Source organism: Oncorhynchus tshawytscha, linkage group LG30, assembly GCF_018296145.1.
Source record: "Oncorhynchus tshawytscha isolate Ot180627B linkage group LG30, Otsh_v2.0, whole genome shotgun sequence".
Classification (NCBI taxonomy): Eukaryota; Metazoa; Chordata; class Actinopteri; order Salmoniformes; family Salmonidae; genus Oncorhynchus; species Oncorhynchus tshawytscha.
Genome location: NC_056458.1, coordinates 7750235 through 7767438, shown reverse-complemented (window position 1 = coordinate 7767438; position 17204 = coordinate 7750235). Strand labels below are relative to the sequence as shown.

The following is a 17204-nucleotide window of genomic DNA, read 5'->3' as shown; positions in this document are numbered from 1 at the left end:
ATTCAGACCCCTTGACTTTTTCCACATTTTGTTACATTACAGCCTTATTCTAAAATTGATGTTTTTTTTAATCCTCAGCAATCTACACACATCACCCCATAATGACAAAGCAAAAACTGGATTTTAGAAATGTTTGCACATTTATAAAAAATAAAAACACACCCATTGCCATGAGACTCGAAATTGAGCTCAGGTGCATCCTGTTTCCATTGATCATCCTTGAGATGTTTCTACAACTTGATTGGAGTCCACCTGTGGTAAATTCAAATGATTGGACATTATTTGGAAAGGCACACACCTGTCTATATAAGGTCCCACAGTTAACAGTGCATGTCAGAGCAAAAACCAAGCCATGAGGTTGAAAGAATTGTTCATAGAGCTCAGAGACAGGAATGTGTCAAGACACAGATCTGGGGAAGGGTACCAAAACATTTCTGCAGCATTGAAGGTCCCTAAGAACAGTGTTGCCTCTATCATTCTTAAATGGAAGAAGTTTGGAACCACCAAGATTCTTCCTAGAGCTGGCCGCCTAACCCAACTGATCAATCGGTGGAGAAGTGCCTTGGTCAGGCAGGTGACCAAGAACCCGATAGTCACTCTGACAGAGCTCTAGAGTTCCTATGTGGAGATGCGAGAACCTTCCTGAAGAACAACCATCTCTGCAGCACTCCACCAATCAGGTCTTTATGGTAAAGTGGCCAGACGGAACCCACTCCTCAGTAATAGGCACATGACAGCCCGCTTGGAATTTGCCATAAGGCACCTAAAGACTCTCAGACCATGAGAAACAAGATTCTCTGGTCTGATGAAACCAAGATTGAAGTCTTTGGCCTGAATGCCAAGCATCAGGTCTGGAGGAAACCTGGCACCATCCCTACGGTGAAGCATGGTGGTGGCAGCATCATGCTGTGGGAATGTTTTTCAGCTGCAGGGACTGGGAGACTATTCAGGATCGAGGGAAGGATGAACGGAGCAAAGTACAGAGTGCTCCAGAGTGCATACCTCCAACTGGGGGCAAAGGTTCACATTCCAACAGGACAACGACCCTAAGCACACAGCCAAGACAACGCAGGAGCTGCTTCTGAACAAGTCTCTGAATGTCCTTGAGTGGCCCAGACCGAGCTCGGACTTGAACCCAATCGAACATCTCTGGAGAGACCTGACAATAGCTGTGCAGCAACGCTCCCCATCCAACCTGACCAACCAGATCCTTGAGAGGATCTGCAGAGAAGAATGGGAGAAACTCCACAAATACAGGAAAGCTTGTAGCGTCATACCCAAGAAGACTCAAGGCTGTAATCGCTGCCACAGTTGCTTCAACAAAGTACTGAGTAAAGGGTCTGAATACTTACAGTACCAGTCAAAGGTTTGGATACTCCTACTCATTCAAGGGTTTTTCTTTACTTTTACAATTTTCTACATTGTAGAATAATAATGAAGACAACAAAACTATGACATAACACATATGGAATCATGTAGTAACCAAAACAGTGTTAAACAAATCAAAATATATTATATATTTCAGATTCTTCAAAGTAGCCACCCTTTGCCTTGATGATAGCTTTGCACACTCTTGGCATTCTGTCAACCAGTTTCACCTGGAATGCTTTTCCAACAGTATTGAAGGAGTTCCCACATATGCTGAGCACTTGTTGGCTGCTTTTCCTTCATTCTGCGGTCTTCACTGACATTTTCAACTTCTCCCTGACTGAGTATGTAATACCTACATGTTTCAAGCAGACCACCATAGTGTCTGTGCCCAAGGAAGCAAAGGTAACCTGCCTAAATGATTACCGCCCCTTAGCACTCACGTCGGTAGCCATGAAGTCCTTTGATAGGTTGGTCATGCCTCACATCAACAGCATCCTCTTGGATAACCTAGACCCACTCCAATTCGTATACCGCCCAAACAGATCCACAGATGACGCAATCTCAATTGCACTCCACACTGCCCTTTCCCACCTGGACAAAAGGAACACCTATGTGAGAATGCGGTCCATTGACTACAGCTCAGCATTCAACACCATAGTGCCCATGAAGCTCATCACTAAGCTAAGGACCCTGGGACTAAACACCTTAACACCGACAACGATGACTAAACACCGACAACGATGAAACAGCCTATAGGGAGGAGGTCAGAGAACTGGCAGTGTGGTGCCAGGACAACAACCTCTCCCTCAATGTGAGCCAGACAAAGGAGCTGATCGTGGACTACAGGAAAAGGCGGTCCGAACAGGCCCCCATTAACATCAATGGGAATGTAGTGGAGCGGGTCGAGAGTTTCAAGTTCCTTGGTGTCCACATCACCAACAAACTATCATGGTCCAAACATACCAAGACAGTTGTGAAGAGGGCACGACAAAACCTTTTCCCCCTCAGGAGACTAAAAGGATTTGGTATGGGTCCCCAGATCCTCAAAAAGTTCTACAGCTGCACCATCGAGAGCATCCTGACCGGTTCCATCACCGCCTGGTAAGGCAACTGCTCGGCATCTGACCGTAAGGCGCTACAGAGGGTAGTGCGTACGACCCAGTACATCTCTGGGGCCAAGCTTCCTGCCATCCAGGACCTATATAATAGTCAGCGGAAAGCCCATAAAATTGTCAGAGTCTCCAGTCACCCAAGTCATAGTCTGTTTTCTCTGCAACCGTATGGCAAGCGGTACCGGAGCGCCAAGTCTAGAACCAAAAGGCTCATTAACAGCTTCTACCCCTAAGCCATAAGACTGCTGAACAATTAATCAAATGGCCACCGGACTATTACATTGACCACCCCACACCTCCATTTGTTTGTTGTACTGTACACTGCTGCTACTCGCTGCATATTATCTATACATAGTCACGTCACCCCTACCTACATGTACAAATTACCTCAACTATCATGTACCCCCGCACACTGACTCGATACCGGTACCCCCTGTATATAGCCTCATTATTGATACGTAATTGTGTTACTCTTAATTATAATTTTTTTACTTTAGTTTATTTGGTCAATATTTTCTTAGCTCTTCTTGAACTGCACTGTTGGTTAAGGGCTTGTAGTAAGTAAGCGTTTCACGTTAAGGTCTACACTTATTGTATTCGGCGCATGTGACAAAACGTTTGATTTGAACTCATCCCAAACCATCTCAATTGGGTTGAGGTTGGGTGATTGTGGAGGCCAGGTCATCTGATACAGCACTCCATCACTTTCCTTCTTGGTCAAATAGCCCTTACACAGCCTGGGGGTGGGTTGGGTCATTGTTCTGTTGAAAAATAAATGATAATCCCACTAAGCCCAAACCAGATGGGATGGCATATCGCTGCAGAATGCTGTGGTAGCCATGCTGGGTAAGTGTGCCTTGAATTCTAAATAAATCACAGACAGTGTCACCAGCAAAGCACCCCCTCACCATCACACCTCCTCCCCCGTGCTTCATGGTGGGAACACACATGCAGAGATCATCTGTTCGCCTACTCTGCGTCTCTCAAAGACACGATGGTTGGAACCAAAAATCTCACATTTGGACTCATCAGACCAAAGGACAGATTTCCACCGGTCTAATGTCTATTACTTGTGTTTCTAGACCCAAGCAAATCTATTCTTATTATTGGTGTCCTTCAGTAGTAGTTTCTTTGCAGCAATTCGTCCATGAAGTCCTGATTCACACAGTCTCCTCTGAACAGTTGATGTTGAGATGTGTCTGTTACTTTAACTCTGTGAAGCATTTATTTGCTGCAATTTCTGAGGCTGGTAACTCAGATGAACTTGTCCTCTACAGCAGAGGTAACCCTGGGTCTTCCTTTCCTGTGGCAGTCCTCATGAAAGCCAGTTTCATCATAGCGCTTGATGGTTTTTGCGACTGCACTTGAAGAAACGTTCAAAGTTCTTGACATTTTCCGAATTGACTGACCTTCATGTCTTAAAGTAATGATGGACTGTTGTTTCTCTTTGCTTATTTGAGATAATATGGACTTGGCCTTTACCAAATAGAGCTATCTTCTGTATACCACCCCTACCTTGCCACAACACAACTGATTGGCTCAAATGCATTAAGAAGGAAAGAAATTCCACAAATTAACTTTCAACAAGGCACCCCTGTTAATTGAAATGTATTCCAGGTGACTACCTCATGAAGCTGGTTGAGAGAATGCCAAGAGTGTGCAAAGCTGTCAATGCAAAGGGTGGCTATTTGAAGAATCTCAAATATAAAATATATTTTGATATGTTTAATACTTTTTTGGTCACTTCATGATTCCATATGCATTATTTCATAGTTTTGATGACTTCACTATTACTCTACAATGTAGAAAATAGTAAAAATAAAGAAAAACCCTTGAATGAGTGTTTCCAAACTTTTGACTGGTACTGTATATAAATGTAATTTTTTTGTTTGACATTTTTAATAAAAAACTGTTTTTGCTTTGTCATTATGGGGTATTGTGTGTCGATTGAAAAAAACAATTTAATACATTTTAGAATAAGGCTGTAACCTAACAAAATGTAGAAATGGTCAAGGGGTCTGAATACTTTCCGAATGCACTGTACGTTGAAATCGGTGTCATTATTCTTGAACAGTGATTTTCAATATTTTTTGAATAAGAACTGTTTTTACAAGGATTATATGACTCTAGCAACTTTTATATAACTGAGATTGTTTCACTTTTTTGCCGAGGGCAGAGCTAAAAATAAATACAATACCCATATCCGAAATTGCATAGCTCAGAGAGGGCTCCTAACCCTAATAAAACAGTGATGTGACTAGATCACTGATCAATGGGTTCCTTGTTTTCACTTGACCTCGTGAGCCAGTGAGGATGTCTCGGGTTTCGTGGAAGCCCACAAGAACTCCAGGCCTAGTTATTCATATTTAGGTGACGTGGTCAGGACATACTCAGGGCCCTAGTTCAATACTATAGTAACAGGTGATGCAGATGTCTACTCACTCTTGTCTCCTCCAGGGAAGATGGAGCGCAGGCGAACCTTCTTGTTCTTCTCTTCAGGAGCCATTGGGAGAGGTTTGGAGCCGTGATTCACTGATGAAGAGTCTCGGGAACTACTGTTCATTCTCAGGGGAGGGGCTGGCGGTTTCTCTTCAATATCGACACTATCGGACATCTTTAGTAACACTCACAGTATCCTAGGACGAAGGGGAAAAACAAGAGAGAGGGAAGTTTAGCATGAGGCTATGATAGAAAATAAAGTAAGGGATTCTTAGGATCAAAGTGGAAAGAGAGAAGAGAGCCATGCCTACAGGCTCTCCCCTGAGATATCAAAATATACTCGAAATCCACCACTCCCTCTGCACACTGCAGGCTCTTTAAACAGATCAACATCCATCCCACATTTTAAAAAAAATAATAATTCCAAATAACTGAATCAAGAAATGTGAGGAATGTTGTAATGGTTTTGAACTTGAGCACAAATGCTGTAAGACTTTGTCAGGAGTTCAACAAAACTCTACAAGGTAATAGTCTTTGGATGGCTGTCTGTCTCCCCCTCACTGTGTAATGTTCGCTGTCAGTAGAGGCATGAGCAGCCTCAAGCCAACGTGTTTTAAATCTCCACGGGTCACAAGAAGGGCTCTCTCTGTGCTCCAGGGGGGGGGCACAAGATCCCATAATCTGTCTTTACTTAGACCTACAATTTCCTGTCATAGTTTCACTCTCTGGTTCCTAATATTTTTCTTGAAGGAAGGCCTCTGTGTTCAGGAACTACTCTGTGTAATGTTTTAGAACTGCCGTGTGCCAGAGGGAAAAAAACAATCCAATCACAAGATTTACAGACTGGAAAACATCTAGCTATGTTCACATCTAAATGACTACATTCGACAGAAGCTCCAAGTAGATGACAGATCTTTGCTGAGATCATCGTCCGCTGAGATGATGGAGAGAAACTGACAAGAAAGTGTATAGTATGGAGACTGCAGCCCATCGACTTATATTCATCTAGGGGGAAATAAATCCACCAGTACACATCTGACTTCATTAGGAAGCATCTGTAAACAGACAATTTAGTCCTCAGCATAGTCAAACCGTTACATCCCGGATGTAAAACCCTGGACTACTGTACTAATGCAGTTGCAGCCTGTACAGTATTTTCCATGTGTAAACCTGATCATCAGAGATTCAACCAGGCCTCAGTACAAACAGACGCTTCCAGTTATTAAAACACACTTGACGTTCAAATCGATCAATGTTTTATGTAGGCCCACGACGAAACATGTTTCAGAAACATATCTCGCCATTCGCAGTGTATGTCACATTGTGTTCCATTACATTGCACTGCCTGTCACACGTCACACAACATCCTCTCAGGCAACTCTGTACCTAAATGTGAATGTGTGTTATAGGGCATGGCTGCTCAGCTGCAGCAAGGGTAGGGCCCAGTAAGGGTAGGGCCCAGTAAGGGTAGGGCCCAGTAAGGGTAGGGCCTAGGTTAGGGCAGTAATATAATATGAAGCAGAGGCTCCAACAGAGTTTCTTATTTTTCTCTGCTGCTCTCTTACATTGTTATTGCAGCTGTGGGCTTTTGAAGCCCTCTCCTGGAGCATCAGGACCAGGGTAATATCATGAGAGTGACAGGAGCATGCTCCGCATAGTAAACAGTAGGCCCTCTAGGAATGGCAGCAGCATACAGGACAGTGAGACAGATCTGCAGCTTGCAGTAGAGCACACCCCTAGTTAGGGATTCCAACTACATCAGGAACATTGACCTATTTAGGTCATGTGGAGAGGGCTCCCGGATAAAGATGGGATAGCCATCTGGAAGAATCTATGGGGATTCATCTGTGCAAGTTAAGGTTAGGCTCAATACAGTATACCCATTGTCAACCTGAACCCTGTTGACTACAGTTTGAGATGAGGAAAACAGCTACAGATTCAGTTAAATTAGGGTAATTCCCTCTCCCAATGTAACCAAGTGAAAGTCAAGGAAGCGCAACCTTCAAGAGACAGCACATTCTTCTCAGGTTGTTAGAAGGACACAAGCTAATGAGCTGTCTGGCGCTGGAATGGTGCTAATAGTGTCCAATGACTTTGTTTGACTGTGAAATCACAACCGGGATATGGAGAGTGAGCACTGGGCTACATGTTCATATCTCTCATCCCCTCCCTCATCCTCAATCCTTCCATCCTCCATCTTAGGCTCTTTTCACAGCCTCACCCTGGAGGCCCATCATGTGATTTACAGTCCAACAGTCTCAGGGCCACACAGCCTCTTAGACTGGAGACCTACATTAGTGAACAAAGGCCACCAGGCAGCACAGGATTCACTCCCGGACCACTTGCAAATGTCTGTGTGTGTCAAATCAAATCAAAGCTTGTCGGTCGCGTATACAGTTTAGCAGATGTTATAGCTGGTGAGGCGAAATGCTGATGTTACTAGCGCCTAAAAATACAGTAAAACGTCAAACAAGTTCACAAATCATTTTAATGTAAAAAAGAAAAGAAAAAGAAAGTACAACAAGAAATGAAGAATGAACGTCGGGACGAATCCAATTAACAAACCAGATAGCACTGTAACATTAATCAAAATGCAATCTATATGCACATACAGAGGGTGAATTTACACCAGATATACTTGTCACGGCTGTTGAAAGGAGAGGACCAAGGTGCAGCGTGGTGAGTGTACATTTTCTTTTATTTAATCAGAATGACACCGAACAAAACAATAAACACTACACAAAAAAAAACGTGACGCTCAAAGGCTACGTGCCCTAAATAAAGTCAACTTCCCACAAAGACAGGTGGGAAAAAGGGCTACCTAAGTATGGTTCTCAATCAGAGACAACGATAGACAGCTGTCTCTGATTGAGAACCACACCCGGCCAAACACAAAGAAATAGAAAACATAGAAATAAAGAAACTAGAATGCCCACCTTAGTCACACCCTGGCCTAACCAAAATAGAGAATAAAAGCCTCTGTATGGCCAGGGCGTGACAATACTAAGAATTATATATACATTAGTAGAATCCAGTATATGCGGTGTGTAAAAGCAGTGTAGCTAAATACAAAGTACAGTAGTATAAACATTAGAATGAGCGATGTCGGGAATACAGTATTGAAAGAGATGGAGACCTGCACACTGTCGAAAAATTGAATAAATCCAAAACGGAGGCTTGAATCCCCCAAAAAATAGATGTTTATCAGAACATCATGGTGGCCCCAAAAAAATCATAGTGCAAGAAAGGGCATAAATGAAATGTGAAAACAATCACAAGCGTTGCAGGAATACAGTTTTTGTGAAACGGGAAGTGTCCAGTGGTTCAATGTCTCTATGACATGGGACAGCAGTGTTTGCTGTGTGTGAGTGGGTGAGTGTGTATGTGTGTGTGTTTGTGAGTATGAAGTGTGTGTGACAGCTTGTGTGTGTTTCTTGTGAGTGAGTGTGCATCACCTGGTAGACGGCTAGTAATCGCTGTTCAACAGTCTGAAGGCCTGGTGATAGAAGCTGTTCAACAGTCTGAAGGCCTGGTAATAGAAGCTGTTCAACAGTCTGATGGTCTGGTGATAGAAGCTGTTCAACAGTCTGAAGGCCTGGTGATAGAAGCTGTTCAACAGTCTGATGGTCTGGTGATAGAAGCTGTTCAACAGTCTGAAGGCCTGGTAATAGAAGCTGTTCAACAGTCTGATGGTCTGGTGATAGAAGCTGTTCAACAGTCTGATGGTCTGGTGATAGAAGCTGTTCAACAGTCTGAAGGCCTGGTAATAGAAGCTGTTCAACAGTCAGATGGCCTGGTAATAGAAGCTGTTCAACAGTCTGATGGTAATAGAAGCTGTTCAACAGTCTGATGGCCTGGTAATAGAAGCTGTTCAACAGTCTGATGGTAATAGAAGCTGTTCAACAGTCTGATGGTCTGGTAATAGAAGCAGTTTTTTGTCTCTCGGCCTTGGCATTGATGCATCTGTACTGACTCCGTCTGTCAGACCGTAGCAGAGTAAACAGTCTGTGGCTCATGTCCTTAATTATCTTTTTGGCCTTCCTTTGTGCTGTAAATGTCCTGGAGGGCAGGCATCGTGCCCCCGATGATGCGTTGGGCTGACCGCACAGAGCAATGCGGTTGAGGGTGGTGCAGTTGCCATATCAGGCAGTGATGCAGCCCAACAGAATCTGTAGACGCTCGTGAAGGTCCTGGGGTCATGCCAAATTTCTTCAGCTGACTGAAGTTCTAGGGGCGCTGTTGTCCTCACCACGCTGTCGGCGTGGTGAGACCATTCCAGGTCCTCAGTGATATGCACACCGAGGAACTTTGAAGCTTTTGACCCTATCCACTGTGGCCCATCAATGTGGATAGGAGCATGCGTCCTCTTCTGTCTCCTGTATTCCACGGTCAGCTACTTCATTTTGTTGATGTTGAGGGAGAGGTTATTTTCCTGGCACCACTCCGACAGGGCTCTCACCTCCTCCCTGTAGGCTGTCTCTTTGTTGTTGCTAATCAGGCCTAACACTGCTGTGTCGTTAGCAAACTTGATGAGTTGGAGTCGTGCTTGGCCACGCAGTCATGGGTGAACAGGGAGTACAGGATGGGGCTGAGCAGACTCCCCTGTGGGGCCCCCGTGTTGAGGATCAGTGTGGCGGAGGTGTTGTTGCCAACCCTCAGGAAATCTAGGACCCGATGGCACAGGGAGGAGTTCAGACCCAAGGCCCTAAGCTTAGTGACAAGTTTAGAGAACACTACGGTGTTAAAAGCTGAGCTATAGTCTATAAACAGGATTCTCACATAGGTATTCCTCTTGTCCAAGTGGGATAGGGTGGTGTGCAGTGCAATGGCGATTGTGTTGTCCGTGGATCTGTTGGGGCGGTATACAAATTGCAGTGGTTCAATGGAGGTGGAGGTGATATGGTCCTTGATTAGCCTTTCAAAGCACTTCATGATGACAGAAGTGAATGTGTGAGGGCGATAGTAATTTAGTTCAGTTACCTTTGCATGCTTGGGCATAGGAACAATGGTGGCCATCTTGAAGCAAGTGGGGATGACAGACTGGGATAGGGAGAAGTTGAAAATGTCCGTAAACATTCCAGCCAGCTGGTCTGCGCATGCTCTGAGAGTGTGGCTTGGGATGCCGTCTGGACCAGCAGCCTTGCGAGGGTTAACACGCTTGAAGGTCCTACTCACGTCAGCTACAGAGATCGGAAGCCCGCAGTCGTCTTGAGCAGCGGGGGTCCAATTCGGCGGCTCTGTGTTGCTTTCCTCGAAGCATGGGAAAAAGGTGTGCTGTTTTTCCCTTTATAATCAGTGACACTCTGAAGTCCCTGCCACATACGTCTCATGTCTCAGCCATTGTCTCAGCCATCTCAGCCATCTCAGCCACTCCACTTTCTCCCTGTACTGTCTTTTTGCCTCGTTGTTGTATGGGGAGGTCATAGGTGGTCTGTTTGTACTCCGTCCAAGTTTCCAGTCACCTTGCCGTGGTTAAATGCGTTGATTCTTGCTTCCAGTTTTGTGCGAATGCTGCTATCTATCCAAGGATTTTGGTTTGGGTATATTCTAATCGTCACTATAGGAACAACATCTTCTATGCACTTTCTGATGAACCCAGAGACAGAATCAGTGTATTTGTTGATGTTATTCCCAGAGGCGGCCCGGAACATATCCCTGTCCACATGAACAAAACAGTCTTGTAGCATGGATTCCGATTGGTCAGACCAGCGTTGTACAGACCATACCACAGGTGCCTTTTCTCAGGAGATAATGGGGTTGGCATTTGATCGTGAGGTACTCCAGGTCAGGGGAACAGAAACTCTTAAGGGTTTTCTACATTCCTACAATCGCACTATGAGTTGTTGATTTTAACATACTCCTCCGCCTTTGTTTTTCCCGCAAAGTAATTTTTCCTAGTCCGTGCGATGTCTGGAAAACCCTGATGGCTGTATAGCCTGATAAAGGCCCCTCCCCCAAAATCCAAGTCTATGTGAGGCAGTTAAGTTAGTCTCTTGTATTTATCTGGTAGGTAATCGGCGCTCTGAGCTTGCAAACTTTATTTTCCAGAGACTGTACATTAGCAAGTAATATACTAGGAAGCGGAGGGTGGTTTACCCTTTTAACTTAAATCGGACTAGTACTAAAGCTCGCCTTACCCTTCTCCAGCTGCATCTTCTTGGAAAAAGGGTTCCAGTGATGAAAGGAACTGCTTCAGGTAATCCAGACAAAGGATCCAGCTCCGGAAATTCAAACTTGTGGTGAGTTATCCTCGATCTGATGTCCATAAGTTCTTGTCATTTATAGGACATAACACTGGAACCTTTCTGTTCAATTAAAGTAAAAAATAACACTAAAATAAACAAAAGCCTGCAACGTTGGTTGGGAGCTAGCAACAGGGCGACCATCGTTGGCGCCATCTTGTTCCAGGTTTCCCATTTGAAGTGCGTGTGTGTGTGCGTTTGCGTGAGTGTGTGTGTGTGTGTGTGTGTGCCTATGCGTGGTATGGATGCAGATTTTAAATTATTTGATTATTCGACTAATATCATAATTTTGTTAAGTTATCCGGATAGTAATTGCTATTGACTCTCGATGAATGGCAGAGGTAAACAGAGGACATGCTGCTTTTCTCCAGTGGTTTGGCTAAAAGCAACAGTGAAAGAGAAGTAATATTTTCACCATGATGGAACTGATTCTGTAACAAGTTTTTCTGGTGAGTGTTTTGCATTCTTAAAATAGGCCTAATGACAATTTAGGAACAGCGGGTTAACAAGGCAGGGGCAGAACAACAGATTTTTACCTTGTCAGCTCGGGGATTTGATCTAGCAACCCTGCGGGTTACTAGTCCAAAGCCCTAACCACTAGGCTACCTGCCACCCCCAAGTAATTGATCACTAAAATACGTTCGTATATCCGGATATTCAATTAACCGCGCCCGTCCCTACTGTAGTGTGCGTGCATGCGCGCTTGAGTGTGTGTGGATTAGAAGCTTTTATCTGAATGTTTGTGGAGAGTTTGTTACATCATCAAGCCTCAGCATGGGAAAACAGTTTGTTAGATTTAAGTCAGATCATTCCCATGAGAAACCCCCTGATTTATGTCTGTCAGAGAGGTAGACAGAGGTGGTTCACTCACAGTGTGGGGAGATGGGCTGACTCCACCTTATAAAGCAGATAAGTGCTGCAGTGTGTGTATGTACAGTATATGTGTGTGTAAGTGAGTGAGAGAGAGGGTGTGTTTTCAGTGATAAAGACACTAAAAAGTAGCCGTGTCCCTGCCCACATGAAAAAAATACTACAGTTTACTATAGAATACAACAGTATTTACTATAGAATTCTGCAGTAAACTGTAGTATACTACATACTATAGTATCCCTCGATCATGTGCATGACTTACTATAGAATTCTGTAGTAAACTTTAGTAAATTGTAGTATACTGTAGAATACTATACTGCACAATGTAGTATCCCTCGATCATGTGTAAACTGCAACATATTATCCTACACACTGTAGTAACCCTCGATAATATAGTACTCAGGCCTACTATAGAACTGTTCTGCCTTATTATTATTGGACCATGCTGGTCATTTATGAACATTTGAACATCTTGGCCATGTTCTGTTATAATCTCCACCCGGCACAGCCAGAAGAGGACTGGCCACCCCACATAGCCTGGTTCCTCTCTAGGTTTCTTCCTAGGTTTTGGCCTTTCTAGGGAGTTTTTCCTAGCCACCGTGCTTCTACACCTGCATTGCTTGCTGTTTGGGGTTTTAGGCTGGGTTTCTGTACAGCACTTTGAGATATCAGCTGATGTACGAAGGGCTATATAAATACATTTGATTTGATTTGAATTCTGTCGTAAACTGTAGTATACTGTAGAATACTATAGTACAGACTGTGTCGATATGCTCATATTTAATTTGCATATACCCCACCCATTTCTCTCCCCAATAGCCCAATTTGTGCCCCCCATGAGTGAGAAACCTACATGCCAAGTATTGACCATATATTGTGTTGCCTACAGGTTATGGAAATGTCCTCTTTTAGTATATGTCCAGTAGGTTTCCTCAAGGAGGAAGCCCCAGTTCTGTGTAAAAGATAGTAAAACAAAAACACTATAGTAAATACTACAGCAATGTAAAAACACTGCAGTATATACTAGCATATACTATAGTTTGTTATTTAGTAAACAATAGTATTTTTTTATGGGTGGGACTGAAACAGTCAACACAAAGCTAGTTCCTACACTTGTTTGGGTGTGGTGAGTCACGCTACAGTATATTCCCCATCTGAAGCAGTTTTTCTGGATATACCTGAATGCACATGAGGGCTTCTGTTAGATTGTGTTACTCTCCCCACGAGGAGTGAGAGGTCGTTAGTTTCACTTTTACAGAATAGAGGACTGTCTGTCTCCCGACCTGCAGTATGCTTACCCTGCACACTATCTGGCAACAGCTTAGAGTACGGCGTTAGATTGATGACAAGCGGCTAACGCTACCCGGTATCTTTGATCAGAAAAGATCAACTGATTTCCAATGTCTCTAACCTAACTTATTTACTTGATCCTCTTCGTTCCTGGAGGAACTTAGGGACTGTATCTCTGTACTGGTAAACATGAAATATTCCATGCTAGACTCAATAGCCTACCTCTGAGAAAGAGATCAATCCTGTGGTTACCATGATGTCATCAGTCATGGCCCTTGTTACGTAAAAACAGGCGCCATGTTGAGAGACCGTCTACACTACCTTGTGGTAAAACAGTTGTGCTTTTCATTAGGTCACTATAATAGAGCAGTGTTGTACTGTAGTTCATATCCAGCGCCCAGGCGCAGGCCTTATGTGACCATTACAGTAATAACACAGACCAATCAGGTCCCTTATCTGGTCAGCCAATCAAAGTGAAAGGAAGTTCAAAGCCTTCCGCCCGCAGGTCATTGAAACAACACTTGCGAATGCATCCCATTATTCCTCCATAGACAGACAGGACCACAGGGCCACAGCACAGGGCTTCATCGATGGCACCTCTGACTCATAGTCCTCTACAAGGACTACATCATCAAGACTACACCTGCGTGTAGGCCACAGGGGCATATTCATGAATATGATGATTTGTGTCAACAACCGCAGGCATTGGGGTCTGTAATATAAAGCATACTCAATGAGTACTCTATCTATTCATCAGGAGAACGCACAATACACTATACTGTAAATACTGGGAGCTAGAATCAATGCACTAGAAGTGAAAGGATAAGTACATAGAAAGTAAAAGCATTTGCACTGTTAGTTAACTATATCTCTGCTGTACACGTATGATGTCATCAGCAGGTCGACTGCAGGAAGTTCCCTTCTTTTCCCTCCCCCATGGGTGTGGCCCTCTCGCTAGTCACATGACTAATGGATGCTTTAGTACTGCTGAGTGGTCAGTGTCCACAGGGACAGCTAAAGATGGACGTATCACAGGCGCCCATACATTCCTTATCCTTCACTGACTGTAGGATAAAACACTGACCTATTTATTGGGCAATGTCAGCAGACTGACAGGCAGGGAAGCAGTTAGTGTACTTTTCACTGTATGAGTGCACTGCCCCTAAGGTGCATCTCCTGTTTCTCCATCTCTGATCCCATCCAACATTAAAAAAAACAACAGCACCGGCAATCAACAAACAACTCTCTTTTTTCTATGTACACGATGGTAGGGTTAGATAACAAGAGGTTTTTGTAATGCTTAAATATGTCAACTGCCCAGGAGGGAAAACAGAATCGCTCTGTCATCAAGAGACTTCTCTCTGTGATTCATCAATAAATAGCGCAATACTTCATTTTTTAAAAATGTAGTCAGGATGGATTATTCATCTGTGGATACGCAGCATCGTCAAAATGATACCATGATGCCAATTTAAGACCACAAGCTGTGGGAAAAAAAGGCAGAAAAGTAGCAACGGGGACATGAGGCTAACGTGCCTTAAATTGCCCTTCCTCTTCTTGCTCGGGAGGGCTTGCATTACGGTTGCCACATTAGAATATGCCGTCTTGACAGAAACAGGACTGTACACGTGTCAAAAAAGCCACAGGGAGCCAGCACACACACCACTGCCTACTGGCTATACAGTACACGGCCCACCATTATCCGAGATATTACTGGGGATGTTTCCTATTCAACTATTACTATATCCATGAAGAGCTGTTATTTTCCCTGCTCTTTGGCTCTGATCAAACATTAATGCTGAAGTTCCCCCGGCTAAAGCAGGAGGAGCTGTAGAAGGACTGTGATTTAGAGCTGGCCCGGTGATGTGGATGAGGAATGGGGGAGGGCTGGCTGTAGGAGCCTGCCTAAGTTGAGCCTCACTGAGCAGGATAGGCAGGCTCAGCCTCTAGATCTGGCTCAGGCTCATGGCTCTATGTAGCATTAGGGCTGGTGGAGGGGAGGGGGGCAGGCCAACTGGGGAATGGGGTCTGTTGTGGACGTTGAAGAGGCATATCCAGTTCTGCTCTGTTACAGGGGGAGCTGTTAGGATAACCAATCATCACCTCTTGAGACTAGGATGACTAGCTGTGCAGAATGTTTCTGCAGGATTGGAGTATTTCTGATTGCTTTTACGTAGCTCTGAAAATGTTGGGCGACATTAAATCCCTATTGTAATTTTGTACATTTGTATTCGGACACGCGTTACTTCAAAGCCTATAAAATGATACGTCAAAACAACAGCCTTGTTCTCCATACGCTCTCTCCTCACAGCACAGGGGAGGGCGCACAGCACAGACCCTGATCACAGCGGAGAGCAGACCACCACACACAGGCCAAACCACAGCAGATGTCATCTCTTTAAAGCCCAAACCCTCACCTCTCGCGTGATTTCCCTGTCAAGGTCACCACGGAAACAGAAGTCATTGAAGGAATGAAAAGATTATTTTATCCTCCTCTTCACTTGAACAGACAGAGAGAAAACAGTCATGGGATCAGCTGACAACCACGACTCTCTTTGATGGAGCCAGGGCCAATAGAGGGACCAGTCGCAAGGTAGAGAGCGCCAAAACTCTCGGAGGTCCACACTGATCCACTGGGTACAAACTATAGGCTATAGTTGTATTTATTTTTGTACAGTAAATGCTACCTCATGTCCATAATGTAGAGATAATCATGTAAAAGGGAAATGTACGTGAACAAGAAAGCTCTTAGATTTAAACTTCCCTTAGAAATGTAATAGATAATTGACTCCATGTGATTCTGATTCTGTATAATCTGTCTTTCTGTTCCTCTGACTGATATATCAGTCTTTCTCCCTAGAAGCTCCACCTCCTCCCAGAATTCCTTCCTGAGTTCCCCCCTCCTCTAGGTGCTGCTGGGATACTGGGCCTGCTTTGCATACAGCCGCTAGACCTCCATTAGATTCACAATGAGCCACAGTTCAACTGCAGCGCAGAACAGGTGGCAGGTGGGATGTGGTGTGTGTGTGTGTGTGTGTGTGTGTGTGTGTGTGTGTGTGTGTGTGTGTGTGTGTGTGTGTGTGTGTGTGTGTGTGTGTGTGTGTGTGTGTGTGTGTGTGTGTGTGTGTGTGTGTGTGCGTGTAATTAACTCTTCTTACTCTGAGATCCCAGTGAATCCCAAGGTCATTCACTACAAAGCAAGTGGAGTATTAATCTTAGCAATAACCCTAACCAGCTGGTCAGCTGGTTAGGGTTATCGCTAAGATTAATACTCCACTTGAACTAGAAGTGTTCCACTTGCTCATCTGATGCAAAATGAACTAAAAAGACAGAAGTATTGTGTCTATACTCAATGACCGCTCAAAATAATTTCCCACAAAATAATAAAATAATAACAGGAAAATCATTCCTGACATTTCTTCTGGGTCAGTTGTGTTAAAGTGATCTCTTTCCATGGGTAGTACTGTACACTCGTCTTACTGGTATTCACACAAACACACAGCTGTTTAGGGAGTAGGTATTCACAGAGAGGAGATTCATTTGGAGGGGGATGATTTAGTAAGAGCTGGAAGAACCCTTACACCGGATCATCGCAGCTAGCTAGCTGCTATCCGGGTGGCTACTCCTGGCTAACGTCTCTCTCCCGAAGCAAGCACCAGTTAGCCTGGAGCTAGCCTGGAGCTAGTCCCCTCTCTCAGCTAGCCGATTGCTGCCGGCACACACTCCGCCCGACTAGCTTCACTACTCTGGACAGTTCTAACTTAGAATATGTGGACAACTACAAATACATAGGTGTCTGTTTAGACTGTAAACTCTCCTTCCAGATTCACATTAAGCATCTCCAATCCAAAATTAAATCTAGAATCGGCTCCCTATTTTG

General features: G+C 44.2%; 1 protein-coding gene and 1 non-coding gene across 3 annotated transcripts in view; one reads left to right on the top strand and one right to left on the bottom strand.

Moving 5' to 3' along the window:
• Positions 1-17204, bottom strand: part of LOC112228863 (serine/threonine-protein kinase PAK 3) — a 50506-nt gene that overhangs the window by 18905 nt on the left and 14397 nt on the right. Inside the window, exons 2-3 of one of the 2 annotated variants that reach the window (XM_042309293.1) lie at positions 4926-5119; positions 163-252 (exon numbers count right to left, since the gene is read on the bottom strand). In XM_042309293.1, coding sequence (XP_042165227.1) covers positions 163-252; positions 4926-5097 — 262 coding nt within the window. In that variant the 5' untranslated portion in view covers positions 5098-5119. The remainder of the gene's footprint in view (positions 1-162; positions 253-4925; positions 5120-17204) is intronic. The other variant, XM_024394569.2, reaches the window with a different exon arrangement.
• LOC112229165 lies at positions 12931-12983 on the top strand. The gene has a single exon (XR_002950141.1). It is a non-coding gene; the product is annotated as a U7 small nuclear RNA (small nuclear RNA).